At 36.8% G+C, this 19,320-nt stretch overlaps 1 protein-coding gene across 1 annotated transcript in view; it reads right to left on the bottom strand.

The window, feature by feature from the left end:
* Positions 1 to 16,030: 16,030 nt before the first annotated feature.
* The window catches only part of CPZ (carboxypeptidase Z), a 34,922-nt gene continuing 31,632 nt past the window's right edge, over positions 16,031 to 19,320 (bottom strand). Inside the window, exons 10-11 of the mRNA XM_031588727.2 lie at positions 18,823 to 18,922; positions 16,031 to 17,011 (exon numbers count right to left, since the gene is read on the bottom strand). Coding sequence (XP_031444587.1) covers positions 16,662 to 17,011; positions 18,823 to 18,922 — 450 coding nt within the window. The 3' untranslated portion in view covers positions 16,031 to 16,661. The remainder of the gene's footprint in view (positions 17,012 to 18,822; positions 18,923 to 19,320) is intronic.

Here is a 19,320-nt window from a genome sequence, read left to right as displayed (position 1 = left end):
ATCAGTGCTCAGAGTGCTTTGTTTACCCTGTGTGCTAAGCCCGTCCAAATGTGCTTGAACTGTACAGTATCATTTTTAACCCGGTCCTTTAATTCCGGGCAAAGAGAAACTTGCCTGTCTTAGAAAACTTCTACCTTATTTAGTGCTGATCCTGGACTTTTGCAAAACTGACAGTATTGCTAATCTAATCCTGATGTCTGCAATGAGTTTTAACACTTGGAATATCCAAATGGTGTTTAGCTGGAGCAATTTTTTGAACCTTTGGGTCCTGCATTTTTCTGGGGCATATTTTGCTTATAGATTGAATATGACAGTATGTCCTGATTAGTCCAGCATTGAGACAAGGGAAACCAAAGCCTCATTGCAGGCTGGGAAGCACAAAATAGGCACTTACCAGGTACTGCTACATTTCTATTAACACAAAACATCGTGCGTGAAAGATAGGTCAGGGCTTTTCAGCAGACAAAATCTTGGGCTGTTTTCTTTGTTTGTTTGTTTTCTATGTTCTTCTGGTTGCTGTTTTTATTTGTTTTCTTTATTGGTTGGGTTGTTTTTTGTTTTCATTTTTAAATAGAAAACCTGAAAAAAATGAATGCCAACCTCTGCTTAGTTTCACTGAATTTTAAATATTTTTATTTGGGCAAACTTATCCAAATATTCCAGTCAAAATGCGAAATGGTCATTTCATCTCTGTTTCCACTACCAAAAGTTTCTAGAAATACTCTTCAATTCCAGATAAAGTCTTTGCTGCATGAGCAAAGAATCTGCAGAAACATGATTGTTGCCCAGCATCCTCAATACTGGCTTGTGCTAAACATCTGATTTCCTTTAATAATTAAGAAAAGACTTTGGAGTTTGGAAACATTTTCCTTCCTACTATTCATCTGCTCTAGTACCAGTTTATTTCCCTGGATGTTGATTTTAGTTTTGGTAGAAATTATTTTTAAAGCAGGCCATTAATAATGCAGCAATGGTCTTGCTCACAGTGATATTAACAGTCTGGCACTCTGTGATACTGAACCTAACATAGCAATAATTGGCAAGTCCTAAAATTGCAGCGAGTTTTTCTAGTACAATAGGATATCAAAAATTTGGTACTCACTTAACCTAGTCAAATTCTCTTACAGTTTAGAAAGCCAACTGCCTTGCAGTGACCGTCAATTTTATTGTACAAATCAATTTGTCTCCACTGACGGAAAATAATTGCAAAGCAAACAAATTATCCATGCTACATTGAACCCTATTCACTCCAGGGACGCTGAGCTTACAGCTTGAGAAGATTTCCCCCTGCCAGTCTCAAAAATAGAGCTTGCAATTTTAAAAAAAAAAAATAAAAATCACACTGCTCTCACTTTTAATGCTTTGAGAGAACTTCAGAATATAAATTTTGCATTGGTCTAGGCATTAAGATGCCATTAGGTGGAACTTTTCTGAGTGAATCCAAATCCAAATCTATGATATGTCTTTATATACTAAATTTTTAGAACAAAGAACACTGTTGTTGAAAGAGAGAGTTTTGGAAGCTGCTGAATGCTTATGAAGTCACTCAGGATCTTATGTAAAAGCACAGTCCAGCAGCTTTGTATATAGGCCAATATCCACAGAGGGATTTAAACTCCTGAACTGACTGTAGACTTGCAGTGAGTTTACTCAAATTTCACTCCACCCTCTTGTCATCTGCCATTGGAAACATTTAAATTCTGTCAACTTGTGTCATGCCCCAGCAGTTCTGCTCCTGAAAATTCTCCAAAACACATCTGCTCAGGGTGTCAGTCTGGCTGCCCTGCTTGGAAGATGGAGAACCTGTCTGTATAAAGTGTGGGTGCAGGTGTTGCTTCCCAGTAAACCTGATACTAGTAAGACCAGTAACTAGAGTTCCATTGCAGAGGTGAATAGAGCTGGACTGATTCCAGACCTGGTCTCCTTCATATGAATGCCCTGACTTGAGCAATTCCCTATTTGCTTTTCCTCTCTCTGGTATCACAACCCTAAAAATACTTTAATACTTTAAAAGACGAATTGAACTCCTCCTAGGGAGGACAATCTGACAGTTTTTGTCCCTCCTTTATGCCCACATAGAACTCTCAGAGGACAGATAGCTTCCAGGGTGGTAACTCCAGTCAGTTTCTGGGATAACTGAGATGAGGTCAGCACCAAATCCCAGTATGACTTTGAAAAATATGACCTTATGGAAGCTCTGATTGTAAGGAGCTGGAGGCACTGGATAAAGTCCTACAGCTGCTATAAGAAACAACTTGTTCAGCACTCATTAAGGAGCTGAAAAAGCCCATAATTAAAAGTTAGGTGCTGCCTCTGGAAGATGAAGTAATTTATCTACTGTAAGTAGAGATCATGAATATCAGTTCACAGATATAAATGAAGATGTCTGGCTTCAGACCTTAAATTCAAGGAGTGTTGAGCTCAGCACTAAGCCTTGTATACTTCCTTCTGCTTAGATTTGATGCACTGAAGGAAAATCTTTTCTTCTTTTGAATTACTTTGTCGCTTTCTAATTTCACCTATGTGAGGCTATTTATTTGTAATCAGTGTTCAGGAATATGGCAGAAAGAAACCTGTATACCTTTAGCTGTTTATGAAATAAAAAAAAAAAAATTCAAAGACCAACAGAATCACCTTACCTATTTTTAGATGAATGTGAGGGCAATGTAAATGGCTACTGCTGGTGTTGTCATTCTATCCTGAAGATGTCCCATCTCTGGAGGTGTTCAAGGTCAAGTTTGACAGGATTCTTGGCAACCTGATCTAGTGCTGGATCTAGAGTTTGGCAGCCCTGCCTGTGGAAAGAGGGTTGGGACTGAATGATTTTTGATGTCCCTTCCAATGGAAGCCATTCTGTGATTCTATCATTCTATGAGTCTGTGATGACATGTAGTGTTTGATGAAACGTAAGTCATGTGGCTTACTTATTTAAAGGTCCTGTGGTGTCTTTCTAAATGAGTAGTAATGCCTCTTGCCAACTTCTCTCTACAATTTAGTGAAAAAAAATAGCAAAATTTGTATAAATTTTTCAGAAGTAGATCGGAAGGGATGTCAGATTTTCTCAGATGTCAAATTTCCTAAGATGTCAAATTTTCTAAAATATAAAAACAGGCACTCATTATTAAAAAATAATTGGCGAAACTATTTCTGCTAAGGAAATAAAAATCTCTATTTCTTGTTTCAAATTGTAAAACCTCTCTGAAATGAAATCAATAGGCAAGCTCTAAAGGCACAAAATGGAGCATGGACTGGGACAGAGCTCCGTTCTTATTAGGTGTCAAAGCCAGCAAACCCTTAGAAAAATAGCAGTAAGAAGCCAGACTTCCTCAGTTCCAATGTTCATCAACCACCTCATGTTACTCAACAGACTTGAAAGAAAAGGAGAGGCCAAGAAGTCAGTGGAGGAAGTTACAAAATACTTGGTAGCATACAGCCTAAATTCTTTAATGACATTTTTAGTAAATGTTCTTGCTGCCAAATGTGGTTTACTTCACCATTAGATCTGTCTTCTTTAATAATGTGTAATTCCACTTCAAAATTATTCCTGTAAAGCGCTTTCTTAATAGCAGACACCACCTTTTTGTGTTACTGCAGAAGTCAGTAGAAGACTTTGGTGAATGTATGGAGTTCTTTATCTGAATATTTGCAACTTGAAACATCTCTAAGATCTGTAAGAATTACTGAAAAAAATCAATTCCGGGAGGGAGGCTGATGCCAAATCACTAGAGACACATTCCTATGATCCTGACCTAGGAAGAATATTGCCCAATCTACCCTATGATGGGCAAATATTTGAAACAGGGACAAATTTCTCATTGACCTTCTCTTCCCCCCACGGAGCTCACATTCTTCACCTCCACTTCATAATTTTTCACAGAGCCGGAATAACATCATGTATTTTCTCCATGTGTTTCGGCTCAACCTCTAGTTGTGTTTGCAGAGAGGTTAACTTTCCAGATAAAAAGAAAGAGTACAAGTTCCTTAGACGCCCGCAGGAATATGATGATTGAGAAAAAATGGAAAGACTTTTGAGAATAGTCTTTCCATGAAATTTTCATGAGCTTCTTCAATTGGTCCCTAGATAAACTGAAATATTTTGCCTGTTTAATCATGTGCCACTTTGTAATTATTTCCTGCTGAATTTATATGAAGCTTTCTATCTCCTATCTAGGAGAAAGGGAATGTGTGAGGAAACAAATAGACAGAAGGATTGCTTTCACTTTGCTTTATTATCACTGTAAGCTGATACTAAACACTATGTAGGTTATGTTACAGAGTTATCATAGAATAAAATATAGCTCCCACTGAGCATGTCAAAACCATTTCTATTTATACATCTGATATTTTTTCTCTCTCTTTCTGTATCTCATTTATCTGCTAAAGTCTAAAAACATTAATTATGTGGTTATCATAACATCATTATGTAAAAGAAACCAAGATGAGCACTAAACTCAATCATGTATAAAGTAAACAAACCACAAACAGGCAGATGGCACATTTGGGACCTGACTTTGCCCTGCAAAGTCATTTACTGTTTTCAAACTGAAAGAGGAAATTCTGCATGGTCTTTGTCACTGGTTTAGCAAAACCATCTTCAAACAACATTTTCACCCAAACTGGTAAAACTCTGCTTGCAATGGCTATGTTTCACAGGCACCATTCATAAATTTATGGAGCATAAGTCTTTAACCCAAAATGATTTAACATTCAGGTGACTCCTGTACCTTTAATGTTTTTCCTCCCAGTTCCCACCTGCAACTCTGAGGGCTAAAGAAGCCCATTGCACTCATTTAATATTTCATTAATTGCATTTTAAGTCCATTGTATAACCATGCACTACAGTAAGATGTAAGGAAACACTGTATTAAGATAATATTGATTAATTTAACCAGCATAAAATGAATAGAAGGTCATATTGAGGCAAAGCTGGTTCAAGAAAATACTGTTAACAATTGTGACTCAGCTACCAGCAACTGCAGGAAGAACATAGGAAGAGACTCTCCAGTGCTAAAGTGTGCCATTAGTCTGTTGTTTGGAGTCACTAGACTGTCTTGAGTTGGTTTTTGCCCCCTAGGCAATCATCACAATTAATTGGGCATGCAATTTATCATAGACTAATTAAGTAGCTTCTACTGCATTTATCACTGCTTGTAAATGGAAGGGAGCTTTTTATTTTTAGCACTGGCAGAACAGTTTAAAGCACATAGATTCATCTCTTCTCAATAGATAGGAGATTCTCAGCAGATGGGCACACTTGTACCCAGAAGGGAATGGTGGTTCACCCCAGCAGTATAGGACAGATATATTTGCATTTGAAAGACTATTAGGCTGGTGTCTACTGGAAAAGACCTTGATGTCCTTACAGAGTTTTTATTTGATTATATGCATTCCCCACTTTTTTACCTTCTTTTTCCTTTTTTATTTTTACTTTTTCTTGACTTTTGATCAATTGCAATTAAAATTTGAGAGAGATCTCAAAAGTAAGAAATCTTTCTAAGACTCCCATTAAGAAGGTGACTTTCCAGTGTGTTTAGCTCTTCTTATGCCTGGGGGATGTTTATGGGAACATCAAGACACAAACCAAGAGGACATCAGGAAACCTGGGTTCCTGAGATGATGGAGTTATCAGTACTCTCTGCTGCTCTCTGTGCTGTTATAACTTTGTGATGCTACCAGAATACTTGCTTTGCTCATTTGTCTCTGGAGTCATTCTACAGTCACAAAAGAAGATAGTAATTTTTCCACAGTAAAATGAATTACATGAAGTCATTATGGATAGAAGAATTCAAATCCAAATGATAAAAGGAAAAAAATAAATGTTCAGCATTGTTTTTGTAATTGGAACCGGAAATCAATTCTCTTTCTAGCACAATGACGCAGCCTAGCTACTTCAGTCAATTGTTAAGGCATCTTAGCAAATACTCCTGAGTCCTCATAATGATTACTAACATGTGCCCAAAGGGTTGTGTGGTCTCTTGTCTTAGTTTATGCACTAAGGTTTACTGCAGTTCCTTGCAAAAAGAAAATAAAGACTGCAAAAAAAAAAAAAAAATTCTCAACAAGGAGATATTTCCCATTTGGTTCTTAACTGCTTATTGTATTTCCCATCCACTTATCCATAACATTTATTTTTATAAACCGAAGTGCCAGGGGCATGCTTGCAACACCCTTTTGTGTTTTTAACATGGATAAAATAGAAATAAACTGTCTTGTGTCAAATCTCTGCAATTACCCTCCAATACAACAGATTTTCAGTCATCATTTAGGGTGGAGGATGTATTTAATGGTGTGACTTTACTGCACATTACTATGTGTTGCAAGCAATTGTGAGTTACCCACTTTAAGCCAAGTGTATGTGGGCACTAAAGTTCTTTAACAATAGTTGGACTGAGCCCTCCTAAGCTATTTTTTCCCCTCATTTTGCTCAGTTTTTCATTTTTCCCTTTGGCACCAGAATGGGTGGAGGATGGATATCAGCAGAAGTCAGAGGAAAGTAGAATTGTCCTTGACCAGTACCCCATGCAAATATGTATTCCTTAAGTCACCTCTCCTTCCACAGAGAAATTTAAGCATTAGCATGATATATTTGAGCATGAATTTACTTTCTGGATTACATAGTCATATCATGACTATACCAACAACTTTAATCCCTAAGATCTTTTAAAAAGCAGGCAATTTTAGGCCAGATGACCTTTACCAACCTAATGGTCATTTTTATGTAAGGAAATGCTAAGCACAATATCTTACAAACCTTCAGGATTCTGTCTGAAAAAAAAAAAAAACAAACCAAAAAAGAAAAATCACAATGAGAAGTCTACCCCTACTAAATGAAAACTTGGTTGTACAGACAAGCAGCCATGCAATGAAAAGATTGGGTTTACAGCACCTTCCCAGCTTCTGACTATTTCCACCAGTCAAGTCTTACCCAAAATGCTTTTCCAATAAATCATTTAGGGGTGTCATTGGAAATCTGAAAAAATGCTTCTTGACTTGTGAAATATTCTGGACTCAGACTGAGTACCAGTTTTCATGTTCATTAAATATAACTAATAGTGCAACTTTACAATTAAAAACAAGTAATACTGACTTCATAGAATCATAGAGTCATAGAGTAGTAGAATCATAGAATCATAGAATCATAGAATGGCCTGGGTTGAAAAGGACCACAATGATCTTCTAGTCTCAACCCCTGCAATGTGCAGGGTTGCCAACCACCAGACCAGGCTGCCCAGAGCCACATCCAGCCTGGCCTTGAATGCCTCCGGGGATGGGGCATCCACAGCCTCCTTGGGCAACCTGTTCCAGTGTGTCACCACCCTCTGTGTGAAAAACTTGCAAAACTTCCTCCTAACTTAACATAAACTAGGTTGAATTTTGCTCTCTTACCAGTGCACATATACTTTGTACTTCTGATTGTTTTGGTAGTTCCATATATAAAAATATATTTCTACACGATAAAGTGCTGTGAAAATTACTTAAAATATTCCTCAATGAGTTTGACAATATCCATTAAAGTACAAGATCTTCAAATGTCACCTGACTCCTAAGAATCTGAAGACTACAGATTTCTTATTTTTGTCAGTAACATTCTCCTATAATCTATACATCTGCTTCTGTTCATGCCTGGGACTCAGCTAGTAGGTCTGTTATGAAGATGTTTACATCTAAGTTAGTCACTTCATAGCATATGTTGAGAAATGCGTGCAGTTTTAGGCCAATCGTGCTGTTTCTAAGACACGAAGTTGATCTCTACATTAGACAGCAACATCTTGAAAATGCCTAATTCCATGCATTAACTATATGCAGAACTTACAGCTATTATTTTGGTTGCCCGCATTTACATCAAAGTCTGGTGAGATTAATCCATCTAAAGATCCTGCAGCTCCTCACATGTCCAGTCTGATAAGTGTATTCAATGCACTTGAACAATCTCTTGAAAACAGAGAGCCACAATACAGGATTGTTCTGTCTTTTTGTCTTATTTTTCTGAAAACATAGAGAAAGCATAAGAAATATCAAGTAGCCTACCTAGAATGGCTTAGTGATCAGAAAATAGTCCAGTTAGCAGGAAAATAAGGGAATGAAGTACTTTTTATGGAGGGATGAGCTGAACATATAGCAGCTACATTATGAACACAGGGCTATTGAAGACAGGGCTCTGCCTTCTCTAGCTGAGATTTAAATGAAAACTGACACAGATGAGCAACCTGAGTGCTGAATGGACCAAGCCTTTCAAGGGAGGTAGTCAGAGGAAAATCCAATTTGTGAATCCCAGCAGAGACAGAAATAGGAGCCTTACCCCTGAGCATGCAAAGACTGATGCTTTTGAGCAATCCAACAAGCAGACATTTAAGTGAGCATTAACATCAGAAGCAAAGTAAACATGGACTTTTGGTACAAAGATTGGAGTAGCTGAGCAAAGGTTCTGAGATTTTAAAATCAGAGCTTGTCTAATTCCTACACTTGGAATGAAATGGCCTGATGGTCAGAAATGTGTTTTCACATATCCTCTGTGCAAGTAGAACAAAAGTATTCTTAGCAATTTCAACAAGAGTAACTGATTTACTATAGGACTACTAGTCTGTGTTCTATTTTTTTAATGTTTCTCCTTTCTTCTTTCCTTTTTAAACATTAGTGAAGAATAGATATTTTTGACAAAGGAATCTTCCAATTTCCTAATTTCTTATTGGAAGACAGCAGTATTGCCTAGAGCATTAATTTAGACACATAATAGTGTCATTTTAGGTTGTGATATCTCTGCTTTGTTAGCTTTCTAGAAGCCCTAACCTCTAAGCCTTTCTATTGCCTTAAACTACTCATGTTTCTCCTTTGATTTCATTGCCAGTTTTGTTACTGAAGAACTGCACCTTGTAAACTGCCAAAGTTTAATGTTTTATATGGATAAAATCAACATAGCTAACTAAACTTCTTTGCAGCAGTGTTTTTGGCTAGAAATGTGCATATTCATATTCTGGTCATATCAGTGCTTCATTCAATTTAGAATCAGTATAGCAACAAGGAAAAACACCTTATGTTTCACGATCCACCTGCTTTTGTAGCCTTCGTTATTTGGCTTGAAACAAGGTATATTTATCATGTCTTCAAAAATCACAGCCAATTTAAATGAAAGCAATATAATTTATTTTTATTCCTAGTCGCTCAAATATATTTTTGATGGCAACAGAAAATAATGAGCAGTATAGTACATGGTTTATTTATAAGCCATTAATGTTCATGTAAGTATTTTATATAAATATACCTCTGTGTCCACATGCATGCATTCATGTAGGTGTTTGTGTATCTTAGATGTTCAAAAGGAACATTCTCATTTTTGGAGTTACGATCTGTAACATTTTTGTTTAGTAAATATAAAATAGTTTTTCTAGTCCAGTTTTTCATTTAAAGGATTGTCCACATGGTTTAGAAAAACAACAACAACAACAACAACAAAAAAACCCAACAGCAACGAATACTGTGAGTTAATAAAAGTTCATGTTATTTCTTATTCCAACGGAGGACTTGTAGGTACAGACTCACAGAGACACTCAAGGGCCTGAGGACCTGCTTCAGTGCTATTCCAGACCTGGCAGTGGGACATGGTACCATGGTGTATCAAGGGAGGTTTGGGTTTGGGTTAGGAAAAAGGTCTGGACCAGAAGGTGATGGGTATAGAGCAATCTCCCCAGGGCACTGGGCACAACCCTGAGCTGCTGGAGCTTAAGGAGCATTTGGACACTGCTCTCAGACATAGGGCTTGGATTTTAGGTGGTGCTGTGTGAGGCCACGTGTTGGACTCAGTGATCCCTGTGAGTCCCTTCCAACTGGGGATATTCTGTGATTCTATATTCTCTTTCTCTGATTGGACTTTACAGGAGTATTTTCCAAGACTGAACAGCAAGTATATCATTCAATCCTCCAATAAACTTTTACTGTTTTCAGAAATCACCTTCTCCCTGAATTATATTCAAGTATAAAATAACAAGTTGCCTATATTTCTTTCTTTGCACATGTACGTATTTGTTTCTCAGAGGTTTACTCCTTCTGTAGAGTATAAGTTTATACTTGGCGGTTTGGTTTTTTTTAGTAGATTTATGGATGATTTTAAAATTACATTTGTGACCAGCATTACAGTTAACTGAGGCATCCAGGGTATGACTTAATAATGTTCATTTGAATACTGGGTTATGTGGTTCAAGCATATATTTGGCTGAAATATTATTACAGACATAAAATTCTAGTTAATGTCAGTGTATGAGCTACACAGTCTTATTTTTGCTTTAGTTAGCAGTGCATTGCTTTCTGGAATATACTCCTGCATACTTGTCTGTGATTTCTATCTATGAAATTTTATTTTCTGATGACAAATGTTATCTTTATTCTTGTTAAAGAGGAATAAAGCAGTGAATTCTGAAGTCATTTTTTATTAATCTAACTTGCATGGACTTCACCAGTCTGCTTGTCATTAATCATACATTATTGGCATCATCTATGTTGGCTGTTACATATGTAGCTCTAATAGAAATACTCATTTTAAAATTGCTGGCTCCTATTGGATCTAAACTAATACTGTTTCGTGCTTGAGGAGAGCAGGCTGTGGTAAGCACTGTATGTACCTGAGTGAAAAAGATGGATAGGGCTCTTGTAGTTAGCCTACTGATTAGCAGCTGAAGCAAAACTGAACAGAAAAACTTACTAAAGAATTACTGCTTGTTTCCATGTGGTCAACCCTTTATACAGTGAGGAAGAATGGAAAGTTAGAGCCTTTTACAGCAGGCCCAGCACAGAGAAAGCCAAAAAGCCCTAAGATTAAATCCTCACTCTGTCACTTCATGCATACTCTTAAACACCTCTTAGATTATCACCAGCCAGTTTTCCAAAAGGATTGCTAGCAGCTCAGCACAAGTCATCTCAAACTTGCTGAAGCAGATTCATTACCAAACTTCATCCTTATCATTGTAACATCTTATTTTCTAAGGCCCTTCTGCATAGGAGAATTCAAACTCCATGTTAAATATCTGCTCATAATATATAGGGCACATTACTCCTGAAAAATTCATTGGGCCATAATGTCATTTGGACACTAAAATGAAGGAAAAGCGAGAGACAGAGTTTCCACTGGAGTGTTTAAAGTATATGATGAATGTTCTAGGGTATGGAGTTACAGACACTGCTTCAGTGCATTTGGAAGTATTTGATTGCAAGTAATCATTAAAACTGAAATCAATTAGTATTATTATTAAGGAAAAAGAGAATTGCTGAAGAGAAGCAGGAATAGGAATTCTGTCTGAACTAGCCTGATCCAAAGTGAACAGTGGAAAGGAGAGCTGTGAGTGTGGCACAGTCACTGCCCTGAACAGGCGATGCAGCGTGGAGCCTCTGCACCCTGCAGCTGCTGCTTGTGCTCAGCAGCAGAGGGAAGCAACAAGCAAAAGTAATTTGGGAAATAGACATGGTACAGTGTGAAACAGTCACAGCATTTGTCTTACTGCGGTGCTGGGCAAATGGAGCAGTAAAACTAAAATAGCTATGGCATATCGACAGCTATAACAAAGCCTTTAAAGTTAAGCAGAGATTTAGCTTTCACTTACTGAACTTCTGTGCCAAAAATGACAATTATAGAATTATAGAATCATTTAGTTTGGAAAAGAACACTAAGATCATCTAGTTCAATCCCAACACATTCCCACCATGTGTGCTAAACACATCACTCAGCGTCACGTCTTTATGTTTCTTGAACAAATTCAGGGACTGTGACTCCATCAGCTCCCTGGGCAGGCATTCCCATTATGCTCCTATGTTTCTTGTAAATTTACGCCTTCATTTGTTTAAGGTTTAATTTCCAATTATTGTAACACTGCCAGCATTTTTACACATGTAACTGTAGCACAGATGTTAGTACCCAGGCATATATTGCATAGCATGTAATGCACTGACATGTCTGAGGCTCCTCAGTGATTTTTTAATGAGATTTTGCATTGTGTCAGGAAAACCCTTTCCCTGACAAAATAGTAATAATACTAAAGCAAATACAGTATAATGATATTTTTATAAGATTATACATAATAACAATTATTAATGAGTTGGAAAAGAAAAACAAACTTGTTTTTTATGCAGTTCTCTAGAGGGAAGAAGAGAAATTAAAAAGATATTCTTCAGAATGTAAGTGGCTGCAAGATGCAAAATTATATTTGAATCCTTTAAGAAATTGACATTTTAGAATTGTGTTTCTTTGTGAATTGTGAAAAATGAAATATCCTGACTTCATTGAAACAGAACTTTCTTTCTTGCCAGTATCATTGAAATAGTGGTATTTTCAAGCAGAAAATGTCTTAAAATGCTTAATCAGATTCAGTAAACATAAACATCAGTACTAATTGCATGAAAATAAACAGTATGTATCTTGTGAGAAAGAAAACTGAAAGACATGAGTATACATTACATTACTGAGTGTACCAACACTACTTAAATTCCATTTTGAAAGAAGGAAACTGAAGACTGACGTCAGCAATAATATAACTATTCTTTTAGATCAGTGAAGTTTTCCCCTATTGTTAGAAGGTGATGCAACTCCTTAAAGGAGTATTTAACTAAAAAAGATTCTTCTCCCATCATTTAAAATAATCCTAACGAAGTTTAGCATGTTAATGATTTACCATGTTAATGATTTTTTTCCCCCTTTTGCTTCCTCTCAAAGTTGAGACCTATACATTGACATAACAGATTTGTCTCAAAGAAATATATGTAAATTTTTAACATTTTTTTTTTTTAAAGTTACATCTCTTTCCATAATTCAGTTTCGAAATACACTTCATCAGCAAATACCTGTCAAAAATTTAAAAATTCAGAGAATCCTATATTTATAATTTTATTTATTTACCTCTTCAGGGATATGCCTACACTTTTCCACCTGGCTTTATGAACTATTCACATGTCAGAATGGTATGGGAAAATGATGCTTTGATTCCAAACTTTCTAATTATTATGGGAATTGGTCAGTCTCAGTACTACAATGATATACTTACTGATGGTGTTCTCTCTTCCACTACATTGCCATGATGACATGAGCACAATTGCTTCTCTACTGGTGTGCCACTGGTGGCTCCTAGGAGCCAAACTAGGGGGAATCCGCCTTCATTCATCATGTATTCATTTAAATAAGCCTCGATCCAGAAAATGGACATGGCCACAAAAAAGTCCTACAGAGAAACCCTTCTGGTGTTCCCTCACACACTCAGGACTGGATGGCTGCTGGCTTGCTGAACTGCACTGAAATGCTAGAATGATAGACACAAAGAAATGACACTGGTCTGGCAAGCCCTGCTTGACAGCTGGTTCACAGGACTTCCAAGAAGCCTGCAATATTGCTTTGGAGTGCTTTCATTTTGCTTAACTGTTTTGTTAAACTGAGACATTGAAAGAAGAAGAATGGGATAATCAGTATAAAAAAAATAAATAGGAATCTTTAGTGGATGGTGATTTTGACATAAGTTGTGTTTCTAGGAAATCAGCTCAAAACACTCTCCTCTTTTCTGTTGTGGGGAGGATAAAGACGCTCCTTATTATGTGTGGGTGGCCCAAGAATGAAACATCATTTTGTTAAAACAGATGAAAATGTCAACAACTGCAAGTTTTCTCCTTTAGTTTACTGTTAATATTTTTGATCTAAAAGGTCTCTTATGAATGGAACAGAGACCCAAGGCTTCTTTGGTGTAACCATATACACAACTTGTGATTTAGCTCCTGATATTTTCTGTAGGTGTTCTTGATTTTTTTCTGCAATAAGAATGAAAAGTAATTTGTACATACGACATAAAGAGATCTTCTTCTTTGCTTTTTATGTCTGTAATTATATTGCTTAGATCTACATATTTTGACTTGTTGGGAAGATTCATTGCTGACAGACTGATGAGGTCTGGATAGTTGGCAGGTTAGAGCATTTATTAATGTTATTGCTTTCTGCAGGAACAGTTTGGCTCCATGGCTGAGAAGATCCCCTCAAACGTGGAGACTAGAAAATTAATTATTAAGGAGGATGTTACAAAAAACATATGTCAATACTGTTCAATATGTGGTTGGAAGGTAATTGAAAAAGTTATGTAGTCTCTGACTTAAAAGGAGAGGGAGTCTCATGAACACACACTGTAATTCTTGAAAGCAGTCCAACTGCTAAACATGTAGTCCTCTGGAAAAAGGCCAACCTGAGTCTGCAAGGCTGGTTTTGACCAATGATTTCTTTTTTCCTTACTTTTTTTCTTTTTTGTATCTTCAGATCATTGATAAAGACACCCCAAATCTAATCTAAACTTAAACGAATGTTTGAGAGGCACCAAGAGAATGCTGGAAGTCTTTTCCATCTCCAAGGAGCTGAGTACTGAAGATTTTGTCTCTTGGAAAAATGAAGTAGTTTCAGAAGACTGAGGCATACCTTTTCCCAGAACCCTCATAATTGCTTCAAACCAGTTTTACAAATCCCATCCCTACAGGTTGCTGTGTGTGAATCAGAAGTCTGATCTCAAATTTTTATCTGCTGAACACCTCCTTTTATGGATGAGGCAGGGAGATGTAGGGAAGCTACTCTTGCTCTATTGTACCAATTTCACATTAGAGCTATAGTAGTCCAGAAGAGCTGCTTTTTACACTCTCTCAAACTTAGCACTTGACAATTTTCTCAGAAAATCGTCTTTGCACAGTCCTGATTGCCATCTGCTATTTCAACATGGGACTCATGGAAAGGAATGGATTTTCTGCACAGCCATTCTGTTTTATATTTTAGTTGGCTTGGATGTACTGTGATTACTTGAAAAAATTCCAAATAGTCTTATGAGGATATGGGATATACTAATAGAAAGCATCTTTCTAAGTGTGCAAGACATTACGTACATAAAAAGAACAGCTAATAGCCAGCAATTTGGCCTATTTTTCTGATTTGGTTATTCTTACCAATTTTTTCAAAGGATAGTGTCTTTGAAAAAAAATGACCACAGTAAACAGTAGTAATACCTATTATAGGAAATACAGTCTGGAGGTATATCTCTTGCTTGTTTCTCTGTGAAACATTTAGGATTCAGAGTTTCTTCAGTATAATAAGCCTGGGAAAGAATTGCTAATCTGTGTATGCAGTACATTTGGCCTCAGACAACTATTTTTGTTAATGCTATGAGTTGGTTTTCTTTCATTTTTACATAGACTCCAGTCCTGCAAACATTTACACACTGGACTAACAGATTCTGAACCTCTATCAGGTTACAGCAGGGAATAAGGCACTCAGGCATGTACAGTGTCCAGCTGCAGAATTAAAGTCATTCATCTCCCGAGTCTTCTTAGGCAATTATAGTTTAAGATACGTGCACATGGAGTACAGGACTCATGTAATACGGGATTTTTTCAATCCAAGTTGAGGAAACAAGTTTTTAGAAATCATAGGGCAATCCAGACAACTAATACAGCAGTTCCTGCAGGAAGTACATCAGCTGCAAACACCTTGATCATACAACGTGGTATTCAGATGAGAAATTACTGTAAATACATGAAGCTCATTATCCACTGCAATACAAAAGGAAGTATGGGTCTAAATGTTTCATCAAAATTATGGTATTCAAAAATATTTCTGAGGGAGGACAGCATCTTGCAAGACCACTATTTACCTGTTTAACTGTTTTGGAAAGAACTTAATGATTTATTTGATTATTCCATTAATAATCCTGTGGACTAAAGACTGCCTGATATTAACATCCTTTAGCATAATGTGTCATACTTTTTAAATTACTTCATGCACTTTTCCACATCATAGGTTGTGTGTACTTCCATGAGTAAGCATATATTTCTGTGTTTTGCTTTACTTATTAAACTAGAAAACTTCAAATTATATTAACATTTATATATCATAATGATTGGATTTTCACACTTCTTGGAACAGAATCTACTTTCCAAGCATTTTTCCTGATTCTGTGTTCAGAGTTCAAAGAAATAAGACTGAGTATTTAACAATTTTTTATTACATATGTCTTCAAAAGATAATTTACGAAACAGTACTTGGGAAAAAAATTATTTAATGATTCCACATTAATACTGATCTGTCTGTGAGCAGCCCATCCTACTGAATGTGCTACTTATTCAGGTACAGATTTACTTCCATATTCCTAATGATGTTTTTTTCAGTCCAAAATCAATACCAATGTCACATGATGGACTTAAAAAATGATTGTGAGCTATATTAGAAGAGCTAATGAATGGAACTTAATATAGTAAAATAATGTAAAAAGAGAAGAGATTTCTGAAAATTGTTTTTAGTACATGGTCATTAATGTGTTAAGGCACATACAAAAATGCATTAAAGGATCAGGAATATATTCCTGCAGGTACTTAGAACCTAATAAATAATGAATGTGATGATTAACTACATGGGCAGAAGTACAGCACATTACTAAGAAAAAGACTACATAAAACCTGGCTCTTGAATGGGTGTGCACCATTGCTTTTAATATATAAAAACAATTGAACAGACTCACTTGTGTGCAAAGAGAAAACAAAAGAAGCAAGTGGCTTGAATTAACATTGTACTTTCAAATGACACAGATTTAAATATTGCTAAGAGCAATCAGGGTGCATGGAGTTGGGTGGAAGGGCAGCAGAACAAGGTGTGCAGAGCACGACGGCACCATTCAGTGCTGTTTAAGCAGCCAGAGAGGTTTATGCAGGCCTAGAGAACTGAAGTAGGACCACCACCAGGGCTTCTCCCTGACCTGTTCTGACCCTCCCCGAGCCTGTGCATGTTGAGCATGAGGGTCAAACAGTTCCAGTGGGTCATACTGGTCATTCATGCCCTCCATGGGCCGGCGGAGAAGCTTGTTAGGCCAAACCTCAATGGGTCTCAGGACAAAGTCGACTCGTCCAGCCCGTTTCATCTTGATGGGAAGGGTGACCCTTTTCATCACCCTGGTATAGCCCATGGCCTGGGCAGTGATTACATATGTCCCTGGAGGCAGGAGTCGCCAGTAGTCTCCATCAGCAGCTTTGGAAAGGCAAAGGCACAAGAAGACAGAGCTTAGTTGGTCTTCCATCCTTTGCAGATACATACTCATACTCACATATACTTGTGTATACATACATCCACATATACCCAAACATTTAGGGAGCAGGTTTTTAAAGGATTTTAGAAACAAGTCAACACAAATTTTGAAAAATGTTCAGACAGAAACATTTGAAGGACAAAAATATACTCTGCCTTTGAAAATCTGGCATTTGGGAACTTAAGGAGTAAAAATTCACATACAAAATTTCAGTAACTGGGAAGTTTTCCTTCTTGCTGCTTTCCTTTGGGCACAAGGAATAACTCCAAAGAAATAACATGAGTTAAAAACTATGTGAAACTTAAGAAAGCAGAATCCAAGCTGCAATATACACATAAATATAGCATGTCAAAAGAGGTAAGAAATCCCTCTTTTTATTATATTATATTCTACTACTTTACAGATGTTACAGTGCATAAGACCATGGAGTTGGAGCTGCAGATGGTATAAATTGCCATTAGTATAAAATGAGTGTAAATTTCCTCCAGCTGAAGGTTAGGCCCCGCAGGCAAAAAGCAGGGAGTTTTAAAATTTATTCTCCATTTTGTATTTCTTTTATTTTAAATGATATGTTTCTTAACACAGTTAATGCTGCATTAATGTTGTTTTCCCATGGAATTTTTCAGTCTTTTTTTGACACTGCAATTTAAAGATGTTTTAATCATATGACATTTTTAATCCCACCTAACACAAGTACAAATGCTTCATTTTACTTCAGTGTAAACATATTTTTTATTCAACCCTTAATTCTTTAAATGTCCATTGCCAATGTAAAGCCATCATCTGGGAAGAAATTTGAAAGAGACCCTAATTCATGCCAGAATCTCCCATCAATTTCAAGAATCTGCATAATCTCCACTATTGTTTCCTCTCTGATGTTAAGCGTTTTTTTTTTAATTTGTGATGGTTTTGGTTTTTTTTTTTCTTTTTTCCCAAAAGCTGGAAAGCATCCACTACATTATGCTTTATACAACATTTATATACAATAGTCATTGTAGCTTTCCAAATTGATTCAACTGCTATCATTATAAAAAAATGTTATCATTCATGTCTTCTGTTTTGCACTCCTATGGTCTATCCTATTCCCATTGAAATCAATAATAAAATGAAAGCATTTATTCCAGTGCTCAGAACTTTAGAACTGTGAAAATTAGGAGTTGCACAAGCCTTGATATATGGTTATCAGCTGGTGACGTTGAACATAATTCAAAATTCGATGTTCTTTTGCATTTAATATAAACATTCACAGACTGCTTGTATTTATACTGTTTTTCACATGGAAAAAAAGGTTGCTTGCCTTGCAAACACAGTACTTATTCCAGTTGCTAAAGCCACTATAGTTCCTACCATACATTCTATATCTCATGCTCAGAATGTCTCATCTATTTTCCATGAATACAAGATGGACAGAATAGTCTTTGCCTCCCAGCAGGGATATTGCTATATGCCTGCAGACATTAACTGTGTATTTCTAGGTGGATTTCTGAATTTCTCTAATACGCATTGTTTTTGATGGCTGGCTGACAGCTTCATGTGGAAGCTTTAACTGCAAGGACTGTGTCATCCCAGAGATATGACAGACTCAACAGCCAGTTTGATGTTTGCTCTCTCTTGCTTTTCTCAAAACAAACTCACAGCTGAGCCTTGACTTCTCAATAAGGTGACATTTCCATCAGATATGACAAGAGTTCACAGGTTCACTTCTCAGAGCTTTCACTCTGCCCCAGGAAAAAATCTGAAATAAAAATATTACCTGTGGTGATATCATGCTGGATGCCTCTGACTGAAATTCTAGCATTTTTAATTGGGTTGCCAAATTTATCAGACACAATTCCTTTTATTCCTCGATGAACCTGGAAAACAAAGCAAGGATAGATAAGAGTCATTGATCATAGCACCACATCTGAATATTCTACCATGTAGAGAGGAAACAACTTCTGTGAGGTTTGATCCATTACAGAGGATCTTGGGGGCTAATAACTCTTCTGATCACATCTACATTGAGATCTCAAAAGCAGCAGTATCTTCTTGGAGAGAGCTGATGAAAAAGGAGAACTGAACAAGCGCTTTCCCAGGCTAGGCATGTTGCTGTGCATTGCAACGAGGATCCCTCCACTGCGCAGATGAGTGGCATCTCATGGTACAACCTCAGCACTCAAAAACCTACCCTGTTGCCTACCCTAGACCCAGGACTGGAAAGAAATTAGAAGTTAAAGCTATAGAAAGCAATCTGATGCTCTAAACACACTGT

Source organism: Phasianus colchicus, chromosome 4, assembly GCF_987193195.1.
Source record: "Phasianus colchicus chromosome 4, bPhaCol1.hap1.1, whole genome shotgun sequence".
In the NCBI taxonomy this organism is placed as follows: domain Eukaryota; kingdom Metazoa; phylum Chordata; class Aves; order Galliformes; family Phasianidae; genus Phasianus; species Phasianus colchicus.
The sequence above is the reverse complement of the archived record's forward strand: the minus strand, read 5'-3'. Positions and strand labels throughout refer to the sequence as shown.